This window comes from Mirounga angustirostris, unplaced genomic scaffold, assembly GCF_029215605.1.
Source record: "Mirounga angustirostris isolate CCGP_5_RB_7025 unplaced genomic scaffold, mMirAng1.0.hap1 SCAF_4, whole genome shotgun sequence".
Classification (NCBI taxonomy): domain Eukaryota; kingdom Metazoa; phylum Chordata; class Mammalia; order Carnivora; family Phocidae; genus Mirounga; species Mirounga angustirostris.
The window spans coordinates 1,009,725-1,036,574 of record NW_026991712.1 but is presented as its reverse complement, the minus strand read 5'-3'; the positions used below and the strand labels follow the sequence as shown (position 1 = coordinate 1,036,574).

At 54.6% G+C, this 26,850-nt stretch overlaps 2 protein-coding genes across 3 annotated transcripts; one reads left to right on the top strand and one right to left on the bottom strand.

Moving 5' to 3' along the window:
- Window positions 1-2,665: 2,665 nt before the first annotated feature.
- CCDC166 (coiled-coil domain containing 166) lies at window positions 2,666-4,411 on the bottom strand. The gene is made up of 3 exons (XM_045895555.1): window positions 3,971-4,411; window positions 3,378-3,896; window positions 2,666-2,812 (listed from the first exon to the last, which is right to left on the bottom strand). The coding sequence occupies exons 1-3, from the start codon at window positions 4,409-4,411 to the stop codon at window positions 2,666-2,668; spliced, it is 1,107 nt and encodes a 368-aa protein (XP_045751511.1).
- On the top strand, window positions 4,210-26,491 carry MAPK15 (mitogen-activated protein kinase 15). 2 transcript variants are annotated; one of them, XM_064587762.1, is made up of 17 exons: window positions 4,210-4,315; window positions 5,908-6,014; window positions 19,414-19,508; window positions 20,099-20,215; window positions 21,421-21,519; window positions 21,775-21,804; window positions 21,915-22,005; window positions 22,507-22,637; window positions 22,725-22,888; window positions 23,104-23,243; window positions 23,938-23,995; window positions 24,401-24,538; window positions 24,688-24,793; window positions 24,920-25,121; window positions 25,236-25,378; window positions 25,456-25,584; window positions 25,717-26,491. In XM_064587762.1, the coding sequence occupies exons 3-17, from the start codon at window positions 19,476-19,478 to the stop codon at window positions 25,903-25,905; spliced, it is 1,770 nt and encodes a 589-aa protein (XP_064443832.1). In that variant the 5' UTR covers window positions 4,210-4,315; window positions 5,908-6,014; window positions 19,414-19,475; the 3' UTR covers window positions 25,906-26,491. The 2 variants fall into 2 exon arrangements, with proteins under 2 accessions (XP_064443832.1, XP_064443833.1); XM_064587763.1 differs by lacking the exon at window positions 20,099-20,215 and having other exon boundaries at window positions 22,507-22,888.
- The last annotated feature ends 359 nt before the right edge of the window (window positions 26,492-26,850 follow it).

Here is a 26,850-nt window from a genome sequence, read left to right as displayed (position 1 = left end):
ATGGAATTCTATACATAACTTTCTTTCACCAATCTGTTTATCCTGAAATACAGTTCATAGGGGAAAGTCAGAATGGATGTGATTCTTCATTTACCAATTTTTAATTTTTTTTAAAGATTTTATTTATTTATCAGAGAGAGAGACAGAGGCAGGCAGAGGGAGAAGCAGGCTCAAGGAGCCCGATGTGAGACTCGATCCCAGGACCCTGGGATCATGACCTGAGCTGAAGGCAGACACTTAACCAACTGAGCCACCCAGGCATCCCTTCATTTACCAGTTTTTAGAATAATAGATTGCTATAGCAGCAACCTTCAAGATGACTAATGGAGTGGGTTTTTATAATATTTTAAACTTATGCATTTTATATATTTGGTATGTTTCTATTCAGGACAGCCATTATTCTTTTTGATGCTGAAATTGTTGACTTTTTGGCCATTCAGAGCCCTTCACTTTTGTCACACTGTCCCTCTGGTAGGTCTCTTTCTGGGAGGAACCTTGCTTTCTGGCACAAGATATCCTGAACTCATTTTGTATTATTTCCTTCCCCAAATTTCAAAGGAGCCCTACTTCCTTTTAAAGAGAAATGGTGAGGGGCACCTGGGTGGCTCAGATGGTTAAGCATCTGCCTTTGGCTCAGGTCATGATCCCAGGGTCCTGGGATCGAGCCCCACATCGGGCTCCCTGCTTGGCCGGGAGCCTGCTTCTCCCTCTCCCTCTACTGTTCCCCCTGCTTGTGTTCTTGCTCTGTCAAATAAATAAATAAAATCTTTTAAAAAATAAATAAATGAAGAGAAATGGTGAACTCTCCCAAGAGTGTTTGTGTTTACTGCTGGGAGGGGCCTAGGAGCACTGTCCACCCAGGACCAGAACATTTCAACTAAAGTTTCACGGTGGGAGGTGGTCGCCAAAGCATACAGAACCCCAAATACAGCTAGGTAAGGAGGACAGGGCTTCTGCCCACTTCCCCTGGGTGGTTCACCCTCATTGTGCACTGCCCTTGATGACTAAAAGTTCCATTTTATTTTGCTTTTTTAAAAAAGATTTTATTTATTTATTTATTTATTTATTTATTTATTTATTTATTTATTTATTTATTTATTTGACAGAGACACAGCAAAAGAGGGAACGCAAGCAGGGGGAGTGGGAGAGGGAGAGGCAGCCTTCCCGCGGAGCAGGGAGCCCGATGCGGGGCTCGATCCCAGGACCCTGGGATCATGACCTGAGCCAAAGGCAGACGCTTAACGACTGAGCCACCCAGGTACCCCTAAAAGCTGCGTTTTAAACCTGTGATCTGAACTGCTGTCTCCACCCGGCCCAGGTCCAGTCCTGGTTCCACCCGTCCTGACCATCCCAAGGGCCCCTCCACGTGGGCTGTGAAAATTAGTAAAAGGTGACCTCGTTTAGAATGGGGCCGAGCGGAGCTGGGAGGCCACCAGGGGGAGCTCTCACTGCCCGACTCTCCCTTGCGGACCCCGCTGGGACCTTGCCAGTCACTACAGCTTTAGAGCCCCACGGGGAGGAAGAACGGTTTCCTCCCCCCTCCCCCCCCCCGCCACCAACAGCTCAGCCAATGAGAAGCCACTACCCTCCCAGCTCGGGCCTGGCCAATAGGCTTTTTGTTTACAATAGCCCCTTCCAACGCCCCCTTTCCTCCATAAAAGAGTGTTCCGCTCCTTGGTTCCGGGCACTGTTTTGCCCTAACTTGCTCGTCTTGGGATTGCAATTCTCTGCTGTTCCTGAACAAACTTCTCTCTGCTGGTAAAATAGCTGGCAGTTTTGTTTTAGGGTTAACAGGGCCATCAGGATCTGCTGCTTGGACCCCTGGTCCGTGCGCCACGGTGGGGGGGCTGCCCTGCCTTGTCCCCAGGGCTCCACCAACTCTGCACCCTGCTGCTGGAAGCGCGCCAGCCACTCTAGCCGTGAGCACCTCCTGTTTGGGCCTCTCCGACGCCGGCTCCCAATGTGCAGCCAAAGACCCAGAATTTTTAAGAACCTTCCCTCTGTGCTCAGGTCGGGGATGACCGACATTTTCAGGGGAGCTGTGGCTTAGCTAATACTGTTTTCTCTGTACTGAATTTCCGGATTTGGATCATCCTACTGGGGTAAGGTAGGAGAACATCCTTGTGCTCAGGAACACTAAAGGATTTTTAAATCATTTAAGTGAAGAGGCATGATGTCTTGAACCTGATCTCAAGTGGTTCAGGAAAAAATGCAGACACAGACACAGGGACAGAATGCAAACTGCCGGGGAATCTTGATAAACGGAGTTCTCTGTACTTAGCAACTTTCCTCTAAGTTGGAAATTATATTTAAAAATACCCCCAAATGGGGCGCCTGGGTGGCTCAGTTGTTAAGTGTCTGCCTTCAGCTCAGGTCATGATCTCAGGGTCCTGGGGGGTCGAGCCCGGTATTGGGCTCCCTGCTCTGCGGGAAGCCTGCTTCTCCCTCTCCCACTCCCCCTGCTCTCGCTATCTCTGTTCCTGCTCTCCCCCCCTCTCTCTAATAAATAAATAAAATCTTTAAAAAGCATTACCCCCAAATCCCCAGGAGGTTAAACACAAAACCTCCCATGGCCCTTGGTGACAGTGGTACTGGGAGCAAAGCCCCACTGCCCCCCCCCCAGTGGCCCTCCTCATCACGGCCCACCCCACGCTGGCCCTCCCTGCTACAACACGGGGTTGCCCAGGTCCTCCTGGCCAGCTGGACTCCTGTCATGCTCTGGCACCATCTGTCCATGCGGGCGGTGTCCGTCTCTGTCAGTCCTGGTGCGAGGATACTGGTGTGGCCCACTTCCTCTGCCCTTGGGGAGCAGCTGGGGCAGAAGGACACACAGGGCGAGGGGCGCATCAGGCTACTTTGCAGTTTGGAGACGAAGCCAGAATGAGTGGTCCCTGTACCTCCAGGAATGCTGGAACAGGAAAGCGGGCCATGCCAGAGCCAGGTGGGCCGGTCACACCTTTATTAACACCACATTTACCAAATACCTGAACACCACGGGCCCTCACCTCCACGCGCCCCCGCCCCCCACTCCGTCGATCCCGGCTCTCCTCGAGGCGGCTTCCGCTGCAGCGTCAGTGTTCACGCTCTCCTTCGACTGGGGGACGGGAAGAGCTTGATCCCAGGACAGACTTAGCAGAGGGAGTGGTGTTCTGTGAGGCCCCGGGTAATGAGAACCGCGAAGAGACCTGGGAGCCTGGGCGCGACGGGGTCAAGGACTGGGCCCGAGAGCCCCGGTGGGGCGGGATCAAGGACGGAGCCCGGGAGCCCAGGCGGGACGGGGTCAAGGACGCGACCCGGGAGCCCGCGGGCGGTAAGTGCTGGGATGGAACCCATGAACCCGCCTTCGGAGGGGCCTGTGATGGGATCCTGGAGCCCACATGCGATGGGAGCAATGACCCGGAGCCCGCGCGCGACGGGGCCCGGGGAGCCACGCGCGATGGGGCTGTGGAGGGGGCGAAGGACCCGAGACGTGGGGCGGGCGGCGGCGGCGGCTGCCACAGCGGCGGGCCGTCGGGGCCCCGGCGCAGCCAGCCATGCACACGCGCCAGATCCCGCGTGTCCTCGTGCTCGCGCCGCAGCTGTTCACGCTGCTCCAGCAGCTGGCGCCGCGTGTCATGCAGCAGCTGGGCCCAGCGAAGGAGCCGCAGGAGCTCCTGCCGCAGGCGCCCGTTGTCAGCCTTGATGGCCTGCGTGTGCACGATGAGCGCGCGCGCCGCCTCCCGCTCCGCGCGTCGCGCCAGGGACTGCACACGCTGACGCGCCTCGCGCTCGAAGGCCGCCTTGTCCTCCAGGAAGCGCCCTTTCACGCGGTGCAGCAGCTGCGTGTGCTCCACGCGCATGTGCAGCAGCTCGCGCTCCAGCGCCCGGATCCGGGCCAACTGCTCCAGCTGCAGCTCCTGCGGCGGGGGCGCGGGTGAGCGCCGGGGCGCGGCGCGCCCCCGCCCCGCCCGCCGGGCACGCGCTCACTAGCCTTGTAGGGCTGCAGCTCCTGCACCTGCCGCGCCATCCGCGCCGCGCGCGCCTCCATCTCCAGCAGCTGCGCGCGCACTCCGTCCTCGCGCCCGCGGTACAGCGAGGCCAGCTCGGCCCGCTGCCAGTGCAGCTGCGTCAGGTCCACGCGGTGCTGCTCGTCCAGGCGGACGACGGCCTGGGCGCAGCGCTGCGCGCGCGCGCCCACGTAGCTGGCGTAGAGCCGGTTCTCCTCGCGCAAGCGCACCGCCTCGCGCTCCAGGAAGGCGTTCGCCTGCAGCGCCCGGTCCACGCGCGCCTCGCAGGCGTCCAGCTGCTCCGAGAGCAGCTTGTACTCGCGCTGCAGGTACTGCCCGCGCTCCGACAGCGGCGGCTCGGCGCCGTCCCCCGCCGCGCCCGGCCGGCGCCCCGCGCTGGGCCCGCGCTTCCTCTGCGGCGCCATGGGCTGGGGCCTCGGGCGCCGGCACGCGCGCAGGCGCTGCCCCCAGCCCGCCCCTCCAGCCTAGCCCTTCCCTTCCCGCGGCGCGAATATTCTAGCGGGGTGGGACGCGTCCCCGGGCGAGAGGTTGGGGGAGGCGGGATCAGGGGTGTGCGGGTCGGGCAGGGGTCAGGGTATCGTCTCCAACCTTTACTCTTGGGCTCTTCCGGACCCTGGCCGTCCGTCGGGGTGTGCCCACCCTTAGTAACGTTGGCGTTCAGCCTGCGCGGTCTCCGTGGAGACACAACTCAGGCGCCCTCCCCCACGGCCACCCCGTCGTCCCGGCAACGGCCGACTCCCCTCCAGCCCCTCGCCCCGCAGTCGGTGCGTGACGGCCTGCGTGTGCGCCCTGCGGAGGGCCGACCCCGCACCGGCAGGACTTGGGCTTCCAGGGGAGGACGCTGCTCCCGAATCTGACAGAGCCAGCGGCGGTCAGAGCAGCCCCCACGCTCCACGTGCCAGACTTGGGCGCTTCGCCGTCTGTCCCCGAGTGCACTCTCCCCCCGCACCGCGTCGTCTCCCCCATGTGGGGAGAGGGTTCCCCGAGTTCCTGGCCTCCAGCCGTGAGCAAGCCCCGCCCCCGTGCTGTGAAACTTTCCAGCCCTCTGGGGATCCTGGTTTTCCTCGAAGCGCTTCGTGATGCTTGACACTCCTTCTGGGGGCCCCCCCGAGGGAGTTAGGGTTACTGGGAAGATCGTGTCCATTCGGATGCCATCGGTTGTCCACCGTTTCTGTCTTTGGAATTTCCTCTGTGGGGTTCCTAAGCCCACACGTGCGCACCTCTTCAACTCATCCCACTGACCAGCCCTTGGTCAGCTTCCCTTCCTAGCTGGCCGGGATGGCTGGAGAGGAAGGGGTCCACCCGGGGTTTTGCTGTTGCCCTTTTTGCTGTGACATTGTGGAAAGCAACGCCATAAACCCTCCATTTAATTCAGTCTCGGCTAGGATGTGAGCAGTGCTAACATCACCTAGCAGGCCTGGCCTCCCACTCTGTTAGTTGCCCCCCGAAGGAGGTGCCTCTCCATCCCCTTGGACCTGCAACTTAAATCTGCACCTGGTTTGGTCCTGTCATCATATAGTTCATCTTCTGTCAAGGTCTGTCCACGTTTGCCCTAGCGTGGACAGATCTGAGAATTGTCCACTGGCGAGTCTGTGAGGCGCATGCTCTAAGGAAACCCACATCTGTAGGAAGGCTTTTGTGGGAAACCACCTTCGGAGGCTGGTTCCAGAGCTGTGGTAGGTCACTCGTCTCTCTGGACTTGCTCTAGCTGGCTGCGGCTGCATGGAACATGGGGCAGAGCCTCTTCAAATTTACAAGTAAGAATAAAATGACACACACTCAAGACAATGGAGAATCTCCATTTGGTGTTAAAATTTGAAGAAATGTTGGTTCATAAACTTAAACAGCATCTGAATGTCGGCCTTAAATGATGTTTTTTATCTTCTGCTTTTTTGAGGAGGCTCCTCACCCAGCATGGAGCCCAGTGTGGGGCCTGAACTCACGACCCTGAGATCAAGACCTGAGCCGAGATGAAGAGCAGGAAGCTTAACTGACTGAGCCAGCCAGGTGCCTCTATATGGTTTTTGTTTTTAATCTGAAATTGGTGCCTAACTTCTTTTTTTTTTTTATTTGAGAGAGAGAATGAGAGAGAGAGCATGAGAGGGGGAGGATCAGAGGGAGAAGCAGACTCCCTGCCGAGCAGGGAGCCCGATGCGGGACTCGATCCCGGGACTCCAGGATCGTGACCTGAGCCGAAGGCAGTCGCTTAACCAACTGAGCCACCCAGGCACCCAGGTGCCTAACTTCTTACAGAAACTTGTGAGAAGACCAAGTAGAGTCTGGGAACATCACGTGCGACGCTGTACTGGGGGCTTCACAGAGCCCAGTGAGAATATTTGCTGCTTCTCTCCAGGGCCTTTCCAACCGGGGGCTCTCTGCTTCCGGGACAGACCGCTGTGCTCTCCACCTGGCCACCCTCAAGACCTGGCAGGGGCCACTGTCCCCGTTTGCCAGAGGCGGAGGGCCCCTCCCAGGCCGCCCCTGCCCCTCCCGGGCTCCAGCGCCGCAGGCGGCCATCGCAGGGGGACCGGGGATCTGGTTGGCTCCGCCTTTTAATTTCTGGTGCGAGGTGAGGGACTCAGCCGGCAGAGGTTTTTAAGTTGTCTGGGCCTCCCGGATTTCTCGGTGCTTCATCTTCGCTTTACGGCTCACAGATGCCTCCTCCCAGGAGAGGTCTGGCAAGCGCTTTGTTCTCCTCTGCCTCCAGTTTTCTTCCCAGTTCTGCAGTCTCAGCGGAATGGGTCGGAGAGCTGCGTGGGAAGCCCCCGCCCCGCGCCCAGCCCTCGTGCAGCCTGGGGGTGGCCAGACTGCGGCCCAGCCCCACGGGTCCCCAGCCTGGGTCCCGCCTTCACCACCTTCGAGCCCCGCGCAGCCCTGGCTCGGCTCCTTCCCGGCCCCTCCCCACCCGCGCCATCCACTCCCCCTGCGCCTCTGCCCCCCACTCGAGTCGTGGCCTCAGTGTGCTGGGCTTCGCCACAGACTGGTGCGGATTAGGGGAAGGCGGGGACCCTGTTTTCCCTGCTTCCTAGTGCAGGCCTGGGAGCGCAAGGGTGATTCCAGGAGCAGCCCCTCTCCCGGGGAAGAGGAGAGTGCCTGGCCTTGGGGTCAGCTGACATGCACTCCCAGGGGCCTTTCATGTATTGGTGAAGGGGTGTCTCTCTTGTCCCCCAGGTACCACAGCTGCCCACAGAGACAGGACTAACTTCCGAGGGCTCAGATTCAAAGCCAGGCCTTACCTAAGACATTTCTCCCCACACTTGGGGTTCCTTCCCCCCTCCCACTGTGGATAGGGTGGTGGTCTCTGTCCCTCCAGACTCAGACTGGGGAGGGTTTGGGGTGAGGGGTCACTCACCTCCTGGTGGGAACTCTGAACTGGAAAGACACTAGGAGGAAGGAGGTGAGCAGTCTGCTCAGCTTCTGCCAAGGCTGCCCCCTCCCCCACTCCTGTGTGGTCAGGTACTCTCCCAGCTCTCTGCTGGGGGCTTGCCATGGACCCCCAAGGCAGGTTCTTGGGTAGCTGCTCATACTACTCCTCAGGCTACTCAGTACCCACCACACATCCCCCCCCATCCCCCACCCCCTAGTCAGGCTTCTCAAGGGCCCACTCTGAACCCTGTCTTGCATGCCTTCCCTACTCAGCTCCTGAGACTTGGGGTGAGCCCCCTCCCTCAGGAGTAGCCAGTGGGGCTGGGCTATGCTTGACCCTGAGGTGAGCACTTCCAGCGGCCTCTGCTCCCATTTCACAGATGGAGAAACCGAGACACAGGGTGACTTGTCCAAGGACCCCTGGAAGCACTAGGGCTGTGACTTGGACATTGGTGGGCTCGTCCCACAGTGCAGACTACCTCTTGGCAAGTCTTTGCCCATCTCTGCACTGTGACCCAGCCTCCTTTATGGAGCCCCGCCCACAGCAGCCTGAGACCAGCACATGGCTAGTGCCCACGACCCTTCTCCCTGCTAAGGCCAACCGGACCTGGAGAATTGGTGGGTTCAGGGGATACCAAAGACCTGATTGATCTCAGCCAGTTACTGAGCAGTGAGCAGAGGCAGGGACCCTGGGGAGTCTGGTGGTAGGGATGCCCCGGCCTAGTACCTCGTCCCTTGATTAGAAGGACAGCGCTGATGGTGATCACCACGGCCAAGGGGACAAAGGGCAGGAACGTGAGCAAAGTCCAGGAGAGTCTGTCTATCCAGTGTGTCCTCTGGCTGGGGTCAAGACCTGGAGGGCCCAGGCCTGGCTGTTCTCTGGGCCCTGGGTCGGACCCAAATCTGTCCCCTTGCCTATATCCTAGTTTGGGTACTGCCTGCAGACCTCCCCCCTCGCCACCCCGCCCCCGGCCCACATCCCCAGACCAGGGCGCTGGCTCTAGGTTGGGCAGGCCGGCCAGGACCTTCCTCAAGGGCCTCCCCTTCACAGCCCGGTACCTTGGAACCTGTGCCAGACCCACACCAGGTTCACGGTCAGCCCCAGGTGGAATGCCCAGGTCCAGGCCACGATGTGCGTCAGCTCCCACAGCCACGGCTGCCCCTGCAGGAAGCGCTCTGCCCTCCCGGACACATGGTGCAGTGAGGGCCCTGAGCCCTGCCATGGCTTCTTAGGAGCAAAGGCAGGCAGAGCCAGCGGGCGCCCCTGGGTGTGTGCATGGAACACACGAAGGCCAGGTGGGGCTCCACGGTGATGCTGCGGTGGTGACCCAAGGCTCTGGCCTGCTCTGGGTCAGCAGGGTCGCAGCTTCGGGGCAGGCCTTGCTGGAGCCCAGGGCCTGTGGGCTTGGCTCCCTACTCCTCCCTGGAGGGGGTCAAGCCAGGAAGGCTCAGGCTTGGGGTGTGGCCCAGGTCAGCCTGCATGCCGCCCTCTCCAGGGGTGCTCACCTACCTCTGTTTGTGAGGAAGAGAAAGACAAACAGAAGGATGCCCAGTGTCCAGAGCCCCCCGCAGGTCCCGAGGGCGATGCCCACGCCCACCTCTGTAGGCTGGCTCAGAGATGCCCCTGAGAGACAGCTATGAGGGGGAGCCCAGCCAGGGGCACACCTCCTCCAGCACCCTGTGTGGTCAGGGCGCTGACATGACCAATCTCAGACATGACCACATCTACTCCCCCAGCGTGCCTTCCTGGAGTGACCAGGAGTACCTGAGTCCACAGCCCATGTCAGGAGCAGGAGAGAGGAAAGCACGGCTTTAGAGACCCAGGTGCTGGAGGAGTGTACCAGGTCCATTCCAAAGGGTGGAGGGGCTCTGCTGGAGACAGGGCTGGGCAGTGGGGACGCAGACACTGAGGGTGGGGGCGGGGGCCACACACCTGGACTGTGACCCGCAGGAAGGGGCGGGGCCCATGCACAAGGACTGTGACAGTCTGCAGTCTGGGAGGTGGGGACCCTGTGAATTTGGTCTCCTGAGTTACAAGGAGGCCGGTGATGGATGAAGCAGGAGGTTCTGACCATATTGTTTCAACCCGGGTATTTGATCTGCCGCCCCCTCCCTGCCTGCTGGCTGTGGGTCTTCTGGACAAGGCCTCCCTAAACTGCCATGTATCAGCTAAAAATTAAATACACAGTCCACTTTTTAGCTAATGCGTAATAAATGCCCCAGTTGATAATGTGCTCAAAACAAAGCTGGGGGTTACAGCTGCATGCAACAAAATTTATTGTTGGCTATTGGACAGGGTACAGTTGGACTGCGCAGACATACGGCCCCAAGAGGAAACACATAATAGCAGCTTTAAAAACAACTAATGGGGGCGCCTGGGTGGCTCAGCCGGTTAAGCATCTGCCTTTGGCTCAGGTCATGGTCCCAGGGTCCTGGGATCGAGCCCCGCATCGGGCTCCCCGCTCCGTGGGAAGCCTGCTTTTCCCTCTCCCACTCCCCCTGCTTGTGTTCCCTCTCTCGCTGTGTCTGTCTCTGCCAAATAAATAAATAAAATCTTAAAAAAAAATAAAATAAAAACAACTAATGGATGAATCAAATGCCCATTGAAAAATTGACTTGATAATTAAATGTAATGAAGTCCACTTTGCAGAATTCTTTTTTGCTGAAGTTCACTGATATTGGTACAATTTTGCTTATGGGCTACATTCTCAGTGGCAGAGTGGCGGGATCAAGACCTCCTCTAGCTTGGCGTTCGTGAGGGAAGGCACGAGAAAGAGGGGCTGGCCTGCCCACAGTCCCATAGGTGCTCTAGCCGCCTGCCACCCTCAGCAGCTGCACGGGCTGCTCCACACTCTCCCGGGAAGAGGCTCTTGCCGACAGAGCTCGCTAAGGATCCTGCTGCCCCTCTCCTGGCCCATCAGTGGGTCCAAGTCTCATTTCCTGCAGCCTGGCCAACTAGCTACCAGTCCTCCCTCCGTCTCCATCCACGGGCTTTCTCCTTTCCTTTTTCTCCTAGTGGGCGTATTGCTTTTCAATCTGTATTTATATTTATTCTTGAATATATTTGGGGAATGCTCCCACTCATTCAGTAGATGTGCCATTTCAGCTAGGTTATCAAATTGATTGATGTGAGGTTGTTCATAATACACTCTTGTTATCTTTTTAATGTTTGAAGAATCTGTAGGATTGTACTGTCTTTCATTCCTGACATTGGTAATTTCTCTCTGAGTTTTAATCAGTCTACTTAGACTTTATTTATTCAAAGGATCAGCTTTTCATTTTTAAATTTTTTAAATTTATTTTTTTTTAAGATTTTATTTATTTGAGAGGGAGAGCATGAGCAGGGGGAGGGTCAGAGGGAGAGGAAGAAGCAGACTCTCCAATGATCATGATCAAGGAGCCTGACAGGGGCTACGATCCACATGATCGTAGGACCCTGAGATCATGACCTGAGCCTAAGTCAGATGCTTAACCAACTGAGCCACCCGGGCACTCCCAAGAGTCAACTTTTTTTTTTTTTAAAGATTTTATTTATTTATTCATGAGAGACAGAGAGAGAGAAGCAGAGGGAGAAGCAGGCTCCCAAGGAGCAGGGAGCCCGATGCGGGACTCGATCCCAGGACCCTGGGATCATGACCTGAGCCGAAGGCAGACGCTTAACCGTCTGAGCCACCCAGGCGCCCCAAGAGTCAACTTTTAATTGTATTGTTTTTTTCTCCTGTGTATACATTTTCCATTTCGATGATTCTTACTCTTGTCTTTACTTCATTCTTTCTACCTACTGTGGGTTTAATTTTGTCTTCTTTCTCTAGCATTTTAAGGTGAAAACAAATCTTTTTTTTTTTAAGATTTTTTTTATTCATTTGACAGAAAGAGACACAGCTAGAGAGGGAACACGAGCAGGGGAGTGGGAGAGGGAGAAGCAGGCTTCCTGCGGAGCAGGGAGCCCGATGCGGGGCTCAATCCCAGGACCTCGGGACCACGATCCGAGCCAAAGGCAGACGCCCAATGACTGAGCCACCCAGGCGCCCTGAAATCTTGTCTTTTCTAATATAAGCATTTACAACTATAATTTTCTCTCTAAGCACTGCTTTGGCTGCACCCTGCACATTGCCACATCATGTTTTCATTACCTTCCAGCTCAAAATTGTTTCTAATTTCCCTTGTAATTTCTTCTTTGACCCACTGTTTATTTATATGTGTTGCTTAATCTCCAAATCTTTGGGGATATTTTCCAAATATCTTTCTAATATTTAATTCGAATTCAATTCTGTGGGATCCGAGAACATACTTTGTGTTATTTCAGTCCTTTAAAATTTGTTGATCTTTGTTTTATGGTACTTAGAATATGGTTTATCTTGGTGACTTTCTTTTTTTAAAGATTTTATTTATTCATTTGAGAGAGAGCACAGGCAGGGGGAGAGGCAGAGGGAGAAGGAGAAGCCAACTCCCCAGTGAGCTGGGAGCCCAACATGGAGCTCGATCCCAGGACCCGAGATCATGACCTGAGCCAAAGGCAGATGCCCAGCCATTTGAGCCACCCAGGCACCCCATTATCTTGGCGACTTTCATACACATTTGAAAAGAGTGTGAGGGGCGCCTGGGTGGCTCAGTCGGTTAAGCGACTGCCTTCGGCTCAGGTCATGATCCTGGAGTCCCGGGATCGAGTCCCGCATCGGGCTCCCTGCTCAGCAGGGGGTCTGCTTCTCCCTCTGTCCTCTTCCCTCTCGTGCTCTCTGTCTCTCATTCTCTCTCTCTCAAATAAATAAATAAAATCTTTAAAAAAAAAAAAAGAAAAAAAAAAAGAAAAGAGTGTGTCTTCTGTTGGTGGCGGGGGATTGTTCTATAAATGTCAATTAGGTCAAGCAGGACAACAGTGCTGCTCAGGTCTACTACATCTTTATTTTCTGCTTGCTTGCTCTACTAATTATTGGAAAAGGAGTGTACATTCTTCAACTGGCTTGATTATTTCTTTCAGTTCTCTCAGGTTTTACTTTATGTATTTTGGGAATTTGTTATTAGGTGCATACATTTTCAGGATTGTAGTATCTGCTTGACGACTTGACACTTGTACCATAATGAAGTGTCCCCCTTTCTCCCTGATAATATTCCATGTCCCGAAGTCTACTTTGTCCAGTATTAACACAGCCACTAAAGCTTTCTTGTGACAACTATTTGCATATCTTTACCCATTTGTCTTAGTCTATTCAGGCTGCTATAACAAAATGCCACAGACTGGGTGTCTTAGAAACAACAGAAATTTATTTCTCATGGTTCTGGAGGCTGAGAAGTCTAAGATCAGGTTGCCTGGCTGGCTAAGTAAATGGAGCATGCAACTCTTGACCGTGGGGTCATGGGTTTGAGCTCCATGTTGCGGGGTAGAGTTTATTAAAAAAAAAAAAAAAGTCCAAGATCAAGGGGCCAGAATGGTTGCAATCTAGTGAAGGCCCTCTTTGTGGTTCATAGCCAGCTCCTCTCTGTGTTCTCACGTGGTAGAAGGGGTTAGGTATTTCTATGGTGCCTCTTTTATAAGATCATTAATTCCAGCATGGGGCTTTATTCCCATGACCCGAGCACCTCCTAAAAGCCCTACTTCCTAATAATATCACAATAGAAGTTTATGTTTCAACATACAAATGTTGGGGGGGGGCAGTATTCAGACCACAGCATCATTTGTTTAACTTTAACTTATCTATGTCTTTATAATTAAGGTGCATGTTTTGTAGATAGCATATTCTTGGATTTTCATTTTTAAAAAATAAGGTATAATTGCTGCCTTTTAATTGGAGTAAGGAGACCATTGACATTTAATGTAATTATCGATATGGTTGGGTTTAAGCGTACCATCTCACTGTTTGTTTTCTATCTGTCTCATCTGTTTCTTATTCCTTTTATTTTTCTGCCTTTCTGATTAACTGAGTAATATTTTATTTATTTATTTATTTAAAGATTTTATTTATTTATTTAAAGAGAGAGACGCTGCGAGAGAGGGAACACAAGCAGGGGGAGTGGGAGAGGGAGAAGCAGGCTTCCCCGCAGAGCAGGGAGCCCGATGTGGGGCTCAATCCCAGGACCCTGGGATCATAACCTGAGCCGAAGGCAGACACTTAACAACTGAGCCACCCAGGCGCCCCAACTGAGTAATTTTTAATACTTCATTTTATCTAGACTATGAGCTTATTAAAAATTATTTCATTTTATCTAGACTGTGGGCTTATTAGCTATGTCTCTTTGTTGTTATTTTATTTATTTTTACTTTACTTTTATTGTATCTATCTTTAAATAATATTATCGTTCTTCACATGTAATATAAGAACCTTATAATAGTATATTTCCATTTTCTTCCTTTGCACATTGGCATAATACATTTTATTTTTACAGGTTATAGACCTCACAATGTACTGTTATTATATCTACTTTAAACAGTCAGCTATCTTTTTAAAAATTATTTTTAATTGTGATAAAAAACAACATAAAAGTTATCAGCTCAACTATTTTACATGTATAGTTCAGTAGTGTTAAATATATTTACATTTTTAAAAAAGATTTTATTTATTTATTTGACAGAAGGAGACACAGCGAGAGAGGGAACACAATCGGGGGAGTGGGAGAGGGAGAAACAGGCTTCCTGCTGAGCAGGGGCTCGATCCCAGGACCTTGGGATCATGACCTGAGCCAAAGACAGACACTTAACGACTGAGCCACCCAGGCGCCCCTATATTTACATTGTTAAGTATAGTCACATATTCACCGATCTCCTGAAATTTTTTATCTTGCAATCTGAAACTTGATACACATTAAACAATAACTCCCCATTCTCCCTTCCCCACAGCCCCTGTTAATCACTATTCTACTTTCCGTTTCTATGAATTTGACTTTTTTAGATATCCATACAAGAAGCACACAGTATGTGTCTTTTTGTGATTGGTTTATTTCACTCAGCATAATGTTCATGTTCATCCATGCTGTAGCACATAACAAGATTTCCTTCCTTTTTGAGAATGAATAATATTCCATTGTATGTATATACCACATTTTGTTTATCCATCCACCCACCAGTGGGCATTTGGGTTATCTCTACCGCGTGGTTATTGTGAATAATGCTATGAACAAGAGATGTGCGAATATCTCTTTGAGATCCTGCTTTCAATTCTTTTTTGATATATACCAAGAAGTGGGATTGCTGAATCATATGGTGATTCTAATTTTAATTTTTTTAGGAACCACCATACTGTTTTCCATATTGGCTACACCATTTTACAATCCCACCAAAAGAGTCCAAGGGTTCCAATTTTTCCACATCCTCACCAACACTTTTTATTTTCCTGTTTTTGTTTGGTTTAGTTTGGTTTTTTTATTTGTTTTTGGAGTTTTCTTGCCATCCTAATGGGCATGAGGTGGTATCTCATTATGGTTGTGATTAGATCTGAGATAGACTTTTGATCATATCATTGAGCTACCAGGTCTAGCTAGGGCAGTCAACTGAGTGAAATTTACCAGATGAGAAAAATGTGTTTTATATTTAGCCACTGTATCCCATTTCCAGGATTCTTTATTTTTTTATTTCAACCCAGATTTTCATCCGGAATCATTTTTCTTCATCCAGGTAAACTTTCATTAATATTTTTGTAGTTCAGGGATACCTGGGTGGCTCAGTCATTAAGTGTCTGCCTTCAGCTCAGGTCATGATCCTGGGGTCCTGGGATTGAGCCCCACATCGGGCTCCCTGCTCCACGGGGGACCTGCTTCTCCCTCTGCCTGCCTCTCTCTCTCTCTCTCTCTCTCTGACAAGTAAGTAAAATCTTTAAAAAATATATTTTTTGTAGTTCAGGTCTATAGGTGTTACATACTCTCAGCTTTTGTTTGTCTGAAGAAGTATTGTGTTTTTGGAAGGATATTTTCTCTGGGTATATAACTCTAGATTGGCAGTGTTTTTGTTTTGATTTGTGTATTTTTTGTTTTTAGCACATTAATGATGTCCTTGCTTTGTCCTCTGGCTTGAAATTGTTTTCTGACAAGAATTCTGTGGTTATAGTTATTTTTGTTCCTCTGTTTGTAAGGTTTTTTTTGGATAATTTTAGTATTTTTTTATCACTTTTTCAGCAGTTTAGTTGTTATGTGCTCATTCTGACTTCCTTTGTGTTTTTCCTACTTAGGTTTCATTTAAATTCCTGGATTTGTGAGTGTATTAACTTTCCTTCAAATTTGCAAAAATCTCAGCCATTACTCTCTCAAATATACTTTCTGTATCCCTCTCTTTTGCTGATACTGTCTCATAGGTTCTTTAATTTAATTTTGTTTTTTTTTTTCCTGTTTCAATTTGGATAGTCCTATTGCTGTATTTTCAAGTTCACTGACATCTCTTCTGATGTTAAGTCCATCCAATGAGTTTTAACTTCAAATAATTTATTTTTCAACTCTAGAAATACCACTGGGTTATTTTTTTTGTAACTTCTCGTCTTGTCAATATTCATGTTTTTCTTTAAATCCATGAGCATACTGGGGCGCCTGGGTGGCTCAGTTGGTTAAGCGATTGCCTTCGGCTTAGGTCATGATCCTGGAGTCCCGGGATCAAGTCCCGCATCGGGCTCCCTGCTCAGCAGGGAGTCTGCTTCTCCCTCTGACCCTCACCCCTCTCATGCTCTCTCTCTCTATCTCATTCTCTCTCTCAAATAAATAAATAAAATCTTAAAAAAAAATACCAATTAATTAAAAAAAAATAAAAATAAATAAATAAATAAATCCATGAGCATACTTATAACAGCTGTTTCTTAAAGTCATTGCCAGATCCATCATCTTTGTCATTTATGGGTATAGTTCTATCAACTGATTTGTTTCCTGGGTATGGGTCATGTGTTCCTGCTTCCTCACAAGCCTTGTAACTTTTTTATTGAGGTGAAATTCACATAAAATTAACTACATTAAAGTATACCTCTTAGTGGCATTTGGTACATTCACAATGTTACGTAACCACTATCTCTATCAAGTTACAAAACATTTGCATCACCCTAAAGGGAACCCTGTTTCCATTAAGCAGTCACTACCTACCCCCTTCTCTCAACTCCTAGAAGCTGCCAATCTGCTCTCTGTCTCTGTGGACTTACCTATCATGAATGTTTCATATAAGTGGAATCGTGTATGTGATTTTTTTTTTTTAAAGATTTTATTTATGTATTTGACAGAGAGACAGCGAGAGAGGGAACGCAAGCAGGGGGACGGGAGAGGGAGAAGCAGGCTTCCCGCGGAGCAGGGAGCCCAACACGGGGCTCGATCCCAGGACGCTGGGATCGTGACCTGAACCGAAGGCAGACGCTTAATGACTGAGCCACCCAGGCGCCCCGTGTATGTGATCTTTTGTATGTGACCTCTTTTGCCTAGCACAGTGTCTCTGAGGCTCACCATGTTGTAATATGTAGCATGCACTTCATTCCTTTTTGTGGCTGAATTATATTCTACTGTATGGATAGACCCCATTTTGTTTATCCATGCATCAGTTGGTGGACATTTGGGTTGTTTCCACTTTTTGGCTTTTGTGAATGTTAAGAACGCTTGTATGCAAGTATTTGTTTGAATACCTATTTTCTGTTCTTTTGGGCACATACCAGAAGTGGAATTGCTGGATTGTATGCTAATTCTATGTTTAACTTTTTGAGGAACTGCCAACTATTTTCTGCAGCAGCTGCACCATTTTACATGCCCACCAGCAGTCAGTGAGAGGTCCAATTTCTCTCCATCCTTGTGAAGACTTCGTGGTGGTGGTTCCTGTTGTTATTATTACTGCAGTCATCCTCGTTGAGTGTGGAGTGGTATCTGGAGAGGCTGTGTTGAGGGCACAGGCTTGAGCACTGGAAACCTGCGTGAGGTAACCGGGCCCGCCACGACCACGAGACTGAGTGCAAACAGGCTCATTAGGCGACCCACCTCAAAACAGCCATAGGCCCTCGCTGACCAATGGGCCACTGACAACCAGGCACAGATACCAAAAAGGGAAAATTCCATATGTTTCTATACCTTCTCACTCCCCTCCAATAAATACAGCCCTCCCCCCCCCACTCTCCCACCCGCCTCCCGGCAGTCTCTCTCCTTGCTGTCCTGCCCGCTGCTCCCTTGTGGTGTGGTCAGTACCCTTCTATCTCCTTTGTTCTGTCTTTGCCCACACTGCCTGCCTCCACCTGATCTGTTCGCCTCACAGTGTCTCATGTATCTTTGATTGCATTTCCCTGATGATTAATGATGTTGTGCATCTCTTCATGTGCTGTTGACCATTTGCATATCTTCTTTGGAGCTATGTCTATTCAAATTCTTTGCCCATATTTTTAATTGGGTAAATCTAGTCACTTTTTTTTAAGTAGGCTCCACACCCAGTGTGGAGCCCAGTACAGAGCTTGAACTCACAACCCTGAGATCAAGACCTAGGCTGAAATCAAGAGTTGGAAGCTTAACCTACTGAGCCACCCAGGCACCCGAAATCTAGTAACTTTTTATTACATTCTGGATGCTGGGTATTCTGAATTTTATGTTATTGAGTGTTGTTTTGTTGGTGTTTCCCTTTAAAGAATGTTGAAGGTTTTGGCCTGCAGTTAGGCTATGTTTGTAGCATCTTGTTCCTTTTAAGGCTTGTTCTCCACACACACGATGGGTGTGGAATAGGCTTTAGTCTAGAGCTAGCTTAGTCATTTTATTGAGATGTGGCATGTCTGGGGTCTCTCCTGAATGCTTTGGTGGCTGCTTGGCACTTAGTGACCTCCCTGCCAAAGTGAAATCTGGCAATTGTTCAGCAACACCACCAAGCCTCTGCCCCCCACCCCCACCCCACCACCAAGTTGTTCTTTCCATGGACTCGATGCCAGCAGGCTGGGTCTGAGGAACCAGGGGGTCCTGCAGGACCAGCCAAGATGGTCCTTGGCTTCATGGAGGATAGAAATCAAACATGAGCCAGCAGGAAGTGAGAGCAGAGATTATTGAAGATAGAGAGCAGATACAGACAGAGCATCTGGGAGACTCAGGAAGGAAAGGAGCATGAGTCTAGTCTTTGGGGAAGGGGTTTTTTTATCAAGGATGGTGGTCTGGTATACTTGTCCCCTCAGGCATCCAGGAACTGGTCAGAACAAGATGTGAGAGAGCTCAGGTGGTGTTCCTGGGAGCCAGGAGGCCTCGGCAGGGAGGTGCTGAGCACTGGTGGTCTGGAATATGCATGTACTGACTTGTCTGGTCATTCCCACCTGGTCCTTCCTTAGATGCTCTCTGTTCTAGAGAAATCACCAACGCCTTGTCCCTTACAAGGAGGACATGCACTACTTGTATTCTGAGGCCTGTGTGAAGTGGGGGTGCAGGCCCTAGCAAGAATCCAAGCAGGAAATGGAGCAAAAAAGCAGATTTTTATGGAGTCCTTGAGTTTCCCTGTCTCAGACTGGTAGAAATTTTCCCTCATTCCTCCCTGACACAGGGCTGGTACTGAAGTCAAGAGGTTGTTTGTTCCTGGTTTCCCAAGAACGCAGCTCTGCACTGCTTGTTGTCCAATTTATAGAAAGTTATTTTGCATATTTTGTCCAGTTTTCCAGCTGTTTACTGGGGGAGGGCATATTGTCCAGCCCTGGATACTCTCTGGGGACCAGAAGGCCAGTCTCTCCCACCTTGCTTCTCTCCCTTGCTTATTCTCCACGGCCTCCAGCTTTATATGGAGATGCAACCATGTATTTACGGTGTACGATTTAAACAACCTAGACATAAGTATACACCCTTGAAAGCTTCACCACAACTGAACATTTCTATTACCTCTGAAAGTTCCAGTGGCTCTCTCCCTCTGGTCCCCCCAGGGGGCCATCCCTGAACTGTAGATAGCATTTTCTGCAGTTTTATATCAATGGGTTCATACAGTGAACTCTTTTGAGGGGGGTCTGACTTACTTAGCCAGCGTAAAGATTTTGAGATCCATCCATGTGGTGTGTTCTGTAGTTTCTTTCCTTTTTTGCTGGGCCACGTGCCGTTGGACGCCTGGGCCACGTTTTGTTTATCCATTCCTCTGCGTCACACCCTGCAGCAACATTGGAGTCGTTTCCAGTTTGGGGCTCCCAGAAACAAAGCTGCTGTGAACATTCATGTATGATTCTGCGTGTGGACCTGTTTTCATTTCTCGTGAGTAACTCTCTGAAGTTACCATGACCCGGCAGAAGAGCGCCTGGGTCGTGGTAAATTGATGTCGGGGCAACTGCCAAAGCTGTTTTCCGAAGGGGGTGCGGCATGCTGCACGCCCACCGAGTGTGTGCGAGCTCGCCTCCTCCGGCCTGGGCTGCGCTGCTGGCGGGACGCCCCCGCCCTGAGAGCCGCCCCCAGCTCTCCCTGGCCCTAACCCTAACCCTCAGCGCCCCCAGTCCCGGCGCTCCCCCCGCAGGGGACGGCGCGGCCCCCGCCCCAGCCCGCTCGGTAGTTGCGGGGGGCGGGGGGGCGGCCTGCGAGCCCCGCCCTAACCGCCCGCACCACTTCGGCGGAGCTGGGAGGCGGTGGACAGGGCACCGCGCGCACGCACGCGCGCGCCGGCAGCCTGGCTTCGGAGACCCGGGGCGCAGCGTAGGCGCTGCCGGGGGCCGGGTGGGTGGGCGGGGCGGGGCGGGGCGCTCCCGGGGGCGGGGCGGCGGGAGGGGCTTGGGCCGCACACCCCGCCCCACACCTGCGCCGCGCAGGCGCAAGGGAGGGGGCCCAGTCTCCAAGGCAACCGGGCTCAACAGTTCCAGCCGCGCCGGCGTCTAGAGGCCTGCCGGCGCCCCCCCGCCAGCATGTGCGCCGCGGAGGTGGACCACCACGTAGCCCAGCGATACCTGCTCAAGCGGCGGCTGGGGAAGGGGGTGAGCCCGGCCACCTGCAGGGCGGGGGCAGGTCCAGTGGGAGGTGTGTTCTCTCCGACGCTGCCCGGGGTCCTGGGCTCGCGACCAGTTTCCTCCACGGACTGGAGGGTGGCCTTGGGCAAGACACCGAGCCCGTCGGGCCTCAGTTTCCTGTAACAGGGCTCTAACAGTGCCCTACTCCAAGGGAGCCCAGGGGTCTCAGGCCGGTGGGACCCCGGACAAACCCCCTCCCCAGTGCCCCGCTGCCCAGCGTCCCCTGCTCCCAGCTGCCTCTTCTGGTGCCCATAGGACACTCTAAGGAGGCCGGGCCCGCCCACTCCAGTCGCTGAGGGCGATGGGTGGATCCCAAGCCTGGCCCAGGAAGGGCCTGAGTGGGTAAATGGTCATGGATTGAGAGCCAGAGCCTTGTGTGAGCAAATGTGCATTTGTATTTGTGTGCGAGAGCATGTGGGATTGTGTATGAGAGTGTATGTGAAGGTGTGTGACTGTGTGGGTGTGTAACGGGGGAGGAAGGAAAGAAAGAATGTTCCAAAGAGTTCAGACAGCAAGTGCAAAGGCCCTGAGGCAAGGACCTGCTGGCTGTGGGGAAACAGCAGAGTTGGTGTGAACTGGATAGGAGTGGCTAGGGGGAGGGCTCTGATCACCTGCGGCTTTGGGAAACTGCAAGAGCTTCCACTGGGCATGACACAGAGGGTGATAGCAGACTTTGGTGCCACAAGACTCACCCTGCCTGTTCTGTAGAGGATGGATAGTGGTGTGGGCTAGGGAGACCAGCTAAAAGGTTAGTGTAGTGATCCAGACAGGAGATCTGGGAGAGGCACAAGGCTCAGACCAGGCACGGCAGCAGAGATGGTAGCAAGTGGTGGGATTCTGATGAACTCTGAATGTGGAGCCAATAGGATTTGCTAATAGGCTGGAGGGGGGATGGGAAAGAGGGGAGAGGTGCCCAGAACAGGCTTCATCTCCCACCCAGAATCTCCCATCTGTGACCTTATCTCCTCCTGGGGCCTTGCTTCCCATCACCCTCCTGGGCAGCAAGCTGAGCAGCCTGCAGCTGCAGGGACCTCGCCCAGAGCCACAGCCCCTCACCACACCCTCATTCCCTCCCAGGAGCCAGAGCGGGGAGGAGGAGCAGTCTGGCGGGCAGGGGAGGGCTGGGCAGGAGTCTGGCCCTGTGCCCCACAAGCTAACCAGCCTTCTCACAGGCCTATGGCATCGTGTGGAAGGCAGTGGATAGGAGAACTGGCGAGGTCGTGGCCATCAAGAAAATCTTTGATGCCTTTAGAGATAAGATAGATGCCCAGGTAAGTGAGTGGAGAAGAGGTGTGAGAAGGACAAGGGCAGGGGTGTGGGGTAACTCCCTGCTGCCGAGTAGCTAGCTCCGGTGTTATTTTGAAGCCTGTTCACAGCAGGTTTCTGTCATTGCTCAGAGCACCAGTTGCTCTGTGACCCTATGGTCCAGTGGGTGTGGGTGACGAGCATCAATCCCTGTAGATCCTTTTAAGAAGTGGGCTTCCTTCTTCCTCCATACCCACACTCACGTTTCTGTCTCATTCCAGAGAACGTTCCGGGAAATCATGCTGCTCCAGGTGAGTGGCCAGGGCCATCTGACCACCTCCCCAGGTGCAGTTTCTCCAAACAAGGGGAGAAGCCCAGACCCTCGCCTCTCAAAGCACACAGCCCCTGGCTCTCTCCTTAGGAACTTGGGGACCATCCCAACATCATCCGCCTCCTGGATGTGATCCGGGCAGAGAATGACAGGGACATTTACCTGGTGTTTGAGTCTATGGGTGAGTGAGGCCTTGCTCAGTCCTGGTGCAGGACCCTCCAGTGGCCTGCCTCCCTTTGTACGCCCCCCTTGCTGCTCGGGTCACCATAGTGGCCAGCCCTCAGCTAGGGCAGTTCCTCGGTGGGCAAGGACAAACAGCTGGGATGCGTCAGCACTTGGGCCTGTCAGTGACCACGTTGAGCCCCCCTCCACAAGGCTCCTGCTTTGTCCACTGTTTGCAGCTGTATTTTCCTTTTTCTACCCGTTTTATAAAACAAGGCAATAGGAAATAAAGTATTAAAAGCAATCCCACAGACTTTTATTGCTGTACCAACAAAGGCAGCAAGCGGGCCTGAGAAGCTTGCCAGAACCACTGGAAGTGTGTGTGCCCAGGACAGGGTCAGGGACAGGGCTTCGAGAGTGGCCAGTGGGACCTGGGGACTGTGGCCGCAGGAGGGGTCCAAAGTGGGACAGACCTGTGCACTCTGCCTGGGCCCCCAGGCTGACCCACATGCTCCCCTAGACACCGACCTGAACGCTGTCATCTGTAAGGGCAGGCTGCTGAAGGACATCCACAAGCGCTACATCATCTACCAGCTCCTACGGGCCACCAAGTTCATCCACTCAGGACGCGTCATCCACCGGGACCAGAAGGTGCCACCAGTTCTCCATTCGTGGGCCCTGTCCCCCCACTGTGTGCACCCACCCCTGACAGCCCTCAGCCCACCTCCTCTCCTGCAGCCTTCCAACATTCTCCTGGACTCCAGCTGCTTGGTGAAGCTCTGTGACTTTGGTCTTGCCCGCTCCCTCAGCGGCCTCCCTGAGGGGTCTGAGGGCCAGGCCCTGACAGATTACGTGGCCACACGCTGGTACCGGGCTCCCGAGGTGCTGCTGTCCTCGAGCTGGTAAGAGCATCATTCCCCCCACCCACCTCTGCAATCCTACCTTCACCTTCCCCTGCAGCACCCCCCATATCCTCTTGCCCAGCCTTCTTGTGCCCGACATGCATCCTCACTGACTCCCTCCCAGCACTCCAGACCCCGCCCCTTTGAATGTCTCCCCTCCTCCCTCCACCTCTGCCTCCAGGGTCCCCCCGTGCCTCCACCCCTTCCTGCCCCAGGTACACCCCTGGGGTGGACATGTGGAGTCTGGGCTGCATCCTGGGGGAGATGCTTCGGGGGAGGCCCCTGTTCCCTGGCACATCCACACTGCACCAGCTGGAGCTGATCCTGGAGACCATCCCACCACCATCCAAGGAGGGTGAGTGTGTGCAGGGGGCCTGCTGGGCATCAGGGAGTCTGAGGGTCAGCACACACAGCTGTGGGGGGACAGCACGGTACCAGCCAGGACTGGTGGGGAGGAGGCTGGGGACGAGGGGGACGGGAAGGGTCCAGAGCCTCAGAAGACAAGAAAGGGCAGGCCCTATGCATGCTAGGCCCAGGGAGAAGCTAGGGGTCCTCGAGGGCCAAGCAGTGCCCATGAAGGGTCCAGCTGGGTCAGAACAAGAGCGGAGGCTGGTGGGAGCAGGTCCGGCAGCTGTGCTGGAGTGGGGCAGCAGAGGTCGGGGGAAGAGGCGTGGGGGTAGGTAGTCTAGGGAGTCCTTCCTCTTACTTGGGGGAGGGAGTGGGGGGGAGGATCCGGTGGGGGGAGCCCTATTGTCTTCCCCAGGTGGAAGTTGGGGAGCTCTTCCATGGAGGTGGGAATGCCCAGACTGGAGTGCGTGTGCAGGAGTGGGAGCAGGAGTGTGCGAGGGCAGGCACGCGTGCAAGAGCACGTAGGTGCGCACACAGCATGAATCCAGGTATTCAAGCTCCGGTCCCGCCAGGCAGCCCAAGCCCTGCAGAGAGACAGGCACTCCACAGCGCAGGAGGAGACAACTGGCCCCAGACCTCCCTGGGCTGCCCAGCTGGACCAGGCCCTCCCCATGACACACCTCCTGTCCACCCACCTGCAGACCTCCTGGCTCTTGGCTCAAGCTACAGTGCCTCTATCCTGCCCTGCCTGGGGTCCCGGTGAGTGGGGCTGCTTAGGAGCTTGGCTCTGGCACACTTCTGGTCAACTTGCTGGCCAGTCTGTCAGCCCAGATCTGGGCCCTGGTCTTCCCATGGCAGTCCCCAACCCAGCAGTTTGGTTACGCTAAAAATGAGGAATCCCCAGCGTCACCCAGCACGGCCTGAGGCATGGGGAGGCCCACAGGAACGGAGCAGGGCACGCAGAGGAAGGGACCGGAGGGCAAGGCAGGGAGGGGTCTCGCCGCCCTCCCAGGCTGCCTGAGGGTGTTGCATGGGGAGGGGAAGATGCACTGGGACAGTTAAGTGGTGCTGGGTGGAGGGTCAGGGTCGGAAGCAGAGCTGCCACGATACGGATGTGGGGAGGGGCGCCGACATGGAGAGGGGACAACACGCGGGCGCCCGCAGGCCACGGCAGACGCTGGACACCCTCCTGCCGCCAGACACACCCCCGGAGGCCTTGGATCTCCTCAGGGGACTCCTGGTATTTGCCCCGGAGAAGCGGCTTAGCGCAGCCCAGGCACTGCAGCACCCCTACGTGCAGAGGTAGGGTGGGGGAGAGGGCGGCATCCCGACCAACTCCTCCCTGGCTGGGGCTGGGTGTTGGGTGGCGGATCTGGGCTCGGTCGGAGAGGCCTGCCTGACGGCAGCGCGAGTCTCGCTTCTCCCACACCCGCCTCGCTGGCTCCCCGCAGGTTCCACTGCCCGGCTCGTGAGTGGACACTGGATTCGGCTGTGCAGCTCCCGGTGCTCGAAGGAGTTCAGCTCTCAGCCCCCGAGTATCGCAGCCGGGTCTATCAGGTGCTCTGGCCGCGACCACCACCGTCCCCCATCCACGCCCACCTCGAGGCTTTCCCCTGCCTCAGCGACCCCCAGAGCCCTCTACACCCGCGCCGTGCACCTCTGAGCGCCCCTCCCTTCCCGCAGATGATCCTGGAGCGCAGGGGCAACAGCCGCATCCCCAGAGAGAAGGGCCTGGGGGGCACACCCGCGGGGGCAGAGCCTGGTGCCCCCCAACCCCAGGCGCACCTGCTCAACCCCAGAGCCGTCCCTCAGCTGCCCCCGGGCTCGCCCACGCAGAACGCTGGACGCAGACCTCAAAGCAGCCTGGGCCACCAGTCCGCGCACGGTGTGTGATCTCGGATGGCCGCCCCGCACGGAGCACGGCCCCTGCCCCTGCCCCTTCTGGGTGGAGCCACCAAGCGTCCGCCGCACCGGACTAACCCTGAGGCTTGATCTTCAGACCCCACAGACATTGCCTGCGGAGCCAAGAATCTTCCGCGGCGGAACTCTGCCCCCGTGCTCCAGCCTCCACCCCCAGGAGGTCTGGGGAGAGGGGAGAGGCCCCCTGGGGCGACGGCGGAGGCCCCCTCGGCACCCTCGTGGGTAGGTCAGCCCGGGAGGGTCTCTCTCGCTCCTTTCCGAGGGCCCCTGCAGTGACCCCGTGACACGCCTCTTCCCAGGTGAAACCCAGCGGGAAGGGGGCGGCGTCCTCCCTGGCCTCGCAGGCCGCCGCCCAGGTGGCCATCCAGGCCCTAATCCGGAGCGACTGGAATCCAGGCCGTGGGGTGAGGGCAACCGGCGCGCGACGGGTGAGCTCGCCCGGATCCCCGGCCCTCCGCTCCCTTGCCGTCCTTCCTGCCCCCTCGGCCGCTGGGTTCACCGGGGTCAGTGCCCTCTCCTCCCTCTGGTCCCGCCCCTTATGCGACCCCTTGACCGTGCAGGTCCCTCGCGGGCTTCCCGCGGATGCCCGGCCCGAGCCTCGGCCGGGCCGGAGGATGTTCAGCGCCTCGGCCTCGCAGGGAGCCCAGGGTGCTGCAAGGGCTGCGCTCGGGGGCTACTCACAGGCCTACGGTACCGTCTGCCACTCGGCGCTGGACCGCCTGCCCCTGCTTCCCGGGCCACGCGCCTAAGGTGCCCTACCAGCCTTCAATCCAGCTCTTCTGCTCAGCCGCGGCCCTTCGCCCAGTCCCCCGCCCCTCTCCCAGCCCCGGATTTGCCCCCAAGTACCCCATGCTCTCCACCCCCTCTTACCCGCTCGCCCTTTTGCCTGGCCATATTCTTGAGATCCAGGGAGCCTGTCCCCTCTGGGGGAGTAGATGAGGTTCCCACCCATCCCCAATCACTTCCTCCAATAAAGTCTTGCCCAGCCCCACCCAGCCTACCTGCCTATCTTCTAGTCTCAGTGAGGGACTCCCTCTGAGGCCACACCACCCCTTGCCTGGAGTCCACCCCCTTCGGAGGACCCCCATGTCTAGTACAGAGCCCAGGAGAAGCTGCAAGGACACCTGCTGTCCCTGGGTGGTCCCTGGGTGGCCCCTGTCTGCCCTGTGCCCACTGCTCTCCCTGGAGGCTCACAGCGCCAGTGACTGGCCTGGAGGGCTCCTCGGGGCCAGCTTCCCCTCCTCTCTCCACAAATGCTCTGGGGCCTGCCTGGTGCCAGAACACTATCAGAGGGACAAGGCTACCCCAGGGTGCTCGGGGGGCGGGGCAGAGACTTGCACTTGTTGCCTCAGTGCAAGCCATCACCTGAGGGCATTTGTGACCCTGAGCGAGAGTGGCCGTGGACGGGAGGACAGGGCAGTGCCCCAGGGTACAGCCCCTGACTGACCGTTGTGCTCTGGGCCACCAACAGTGACTGGCAGCCGGCCTGTCCTGGCAGGGGTGGGTCCGGGGGGTGGGAGCTGAAGAGGTCCAAGGGGCCCCGTGGGCATCTGCCTCACGGTTCCGGGTGTGCCTTGCACCACACCTGGCCCCGGGCAGGGGCTGGAACACACAGGCCACTTCCCAACTGCCCGGTTGGAGCCCACAGTCTAAAGGATGCGGCCTGTGCTGTGTTGGGGGCTGGGCTGCCAGGA

What these genes read in the sequence shown, in the direction of transcription:
- CCDC166 (XM_045895555.1), bottom strand. Translation starts at nt 4,411, where the DNA reads ATGGCGCCGCAGAGGAAGCGCGGGCCCAGCGCGGGGCGCCGGCCGGGC. An exon ending in AGGAGCTGCAGCCCTACAAG is followed by an intron (nt 3,897 to 3,970) that starts GCTAGTGAGCGC and finishes CCCCCGCCGCAG; the next exon opens with GAGCTGCAGCTGGAGCAGTT. An exon ending in GGTCATTGCTCCCATCGCAT is followed by an intron (nt 2,813 to 3,377) that starts GTGGGCTCCAGG and finishes CTTCTGCCCCAG; the next exon opens with CTGCTCCCCAAGGGCAGAGG.
- MAPK15 (XM_064587762.1), top strand. Translation starts at nt 19,476, where the DNA reads ATGATTCTGCGTGTGGACCTGTTTTCATTTCTC. An exon ending in GTGCTGCTGTCCTCGAGCTG is followed by an intron (nt 22,889 to 23,103) that starts GTAAGAGCATCA and finishes TTCCTGCCCCAG; the next exon opens with GTACACCCCTGGGGTGGACA. An exon ending in CAGCACCCCTACGTGCAGAG is followed by an intron (nt 24,539 to 24,687) that starts GTAGGGTGGGGG and finishes GGCTCCCCGCAG; the next exon opens with GTTCCACTGCCCGGCTCGTG.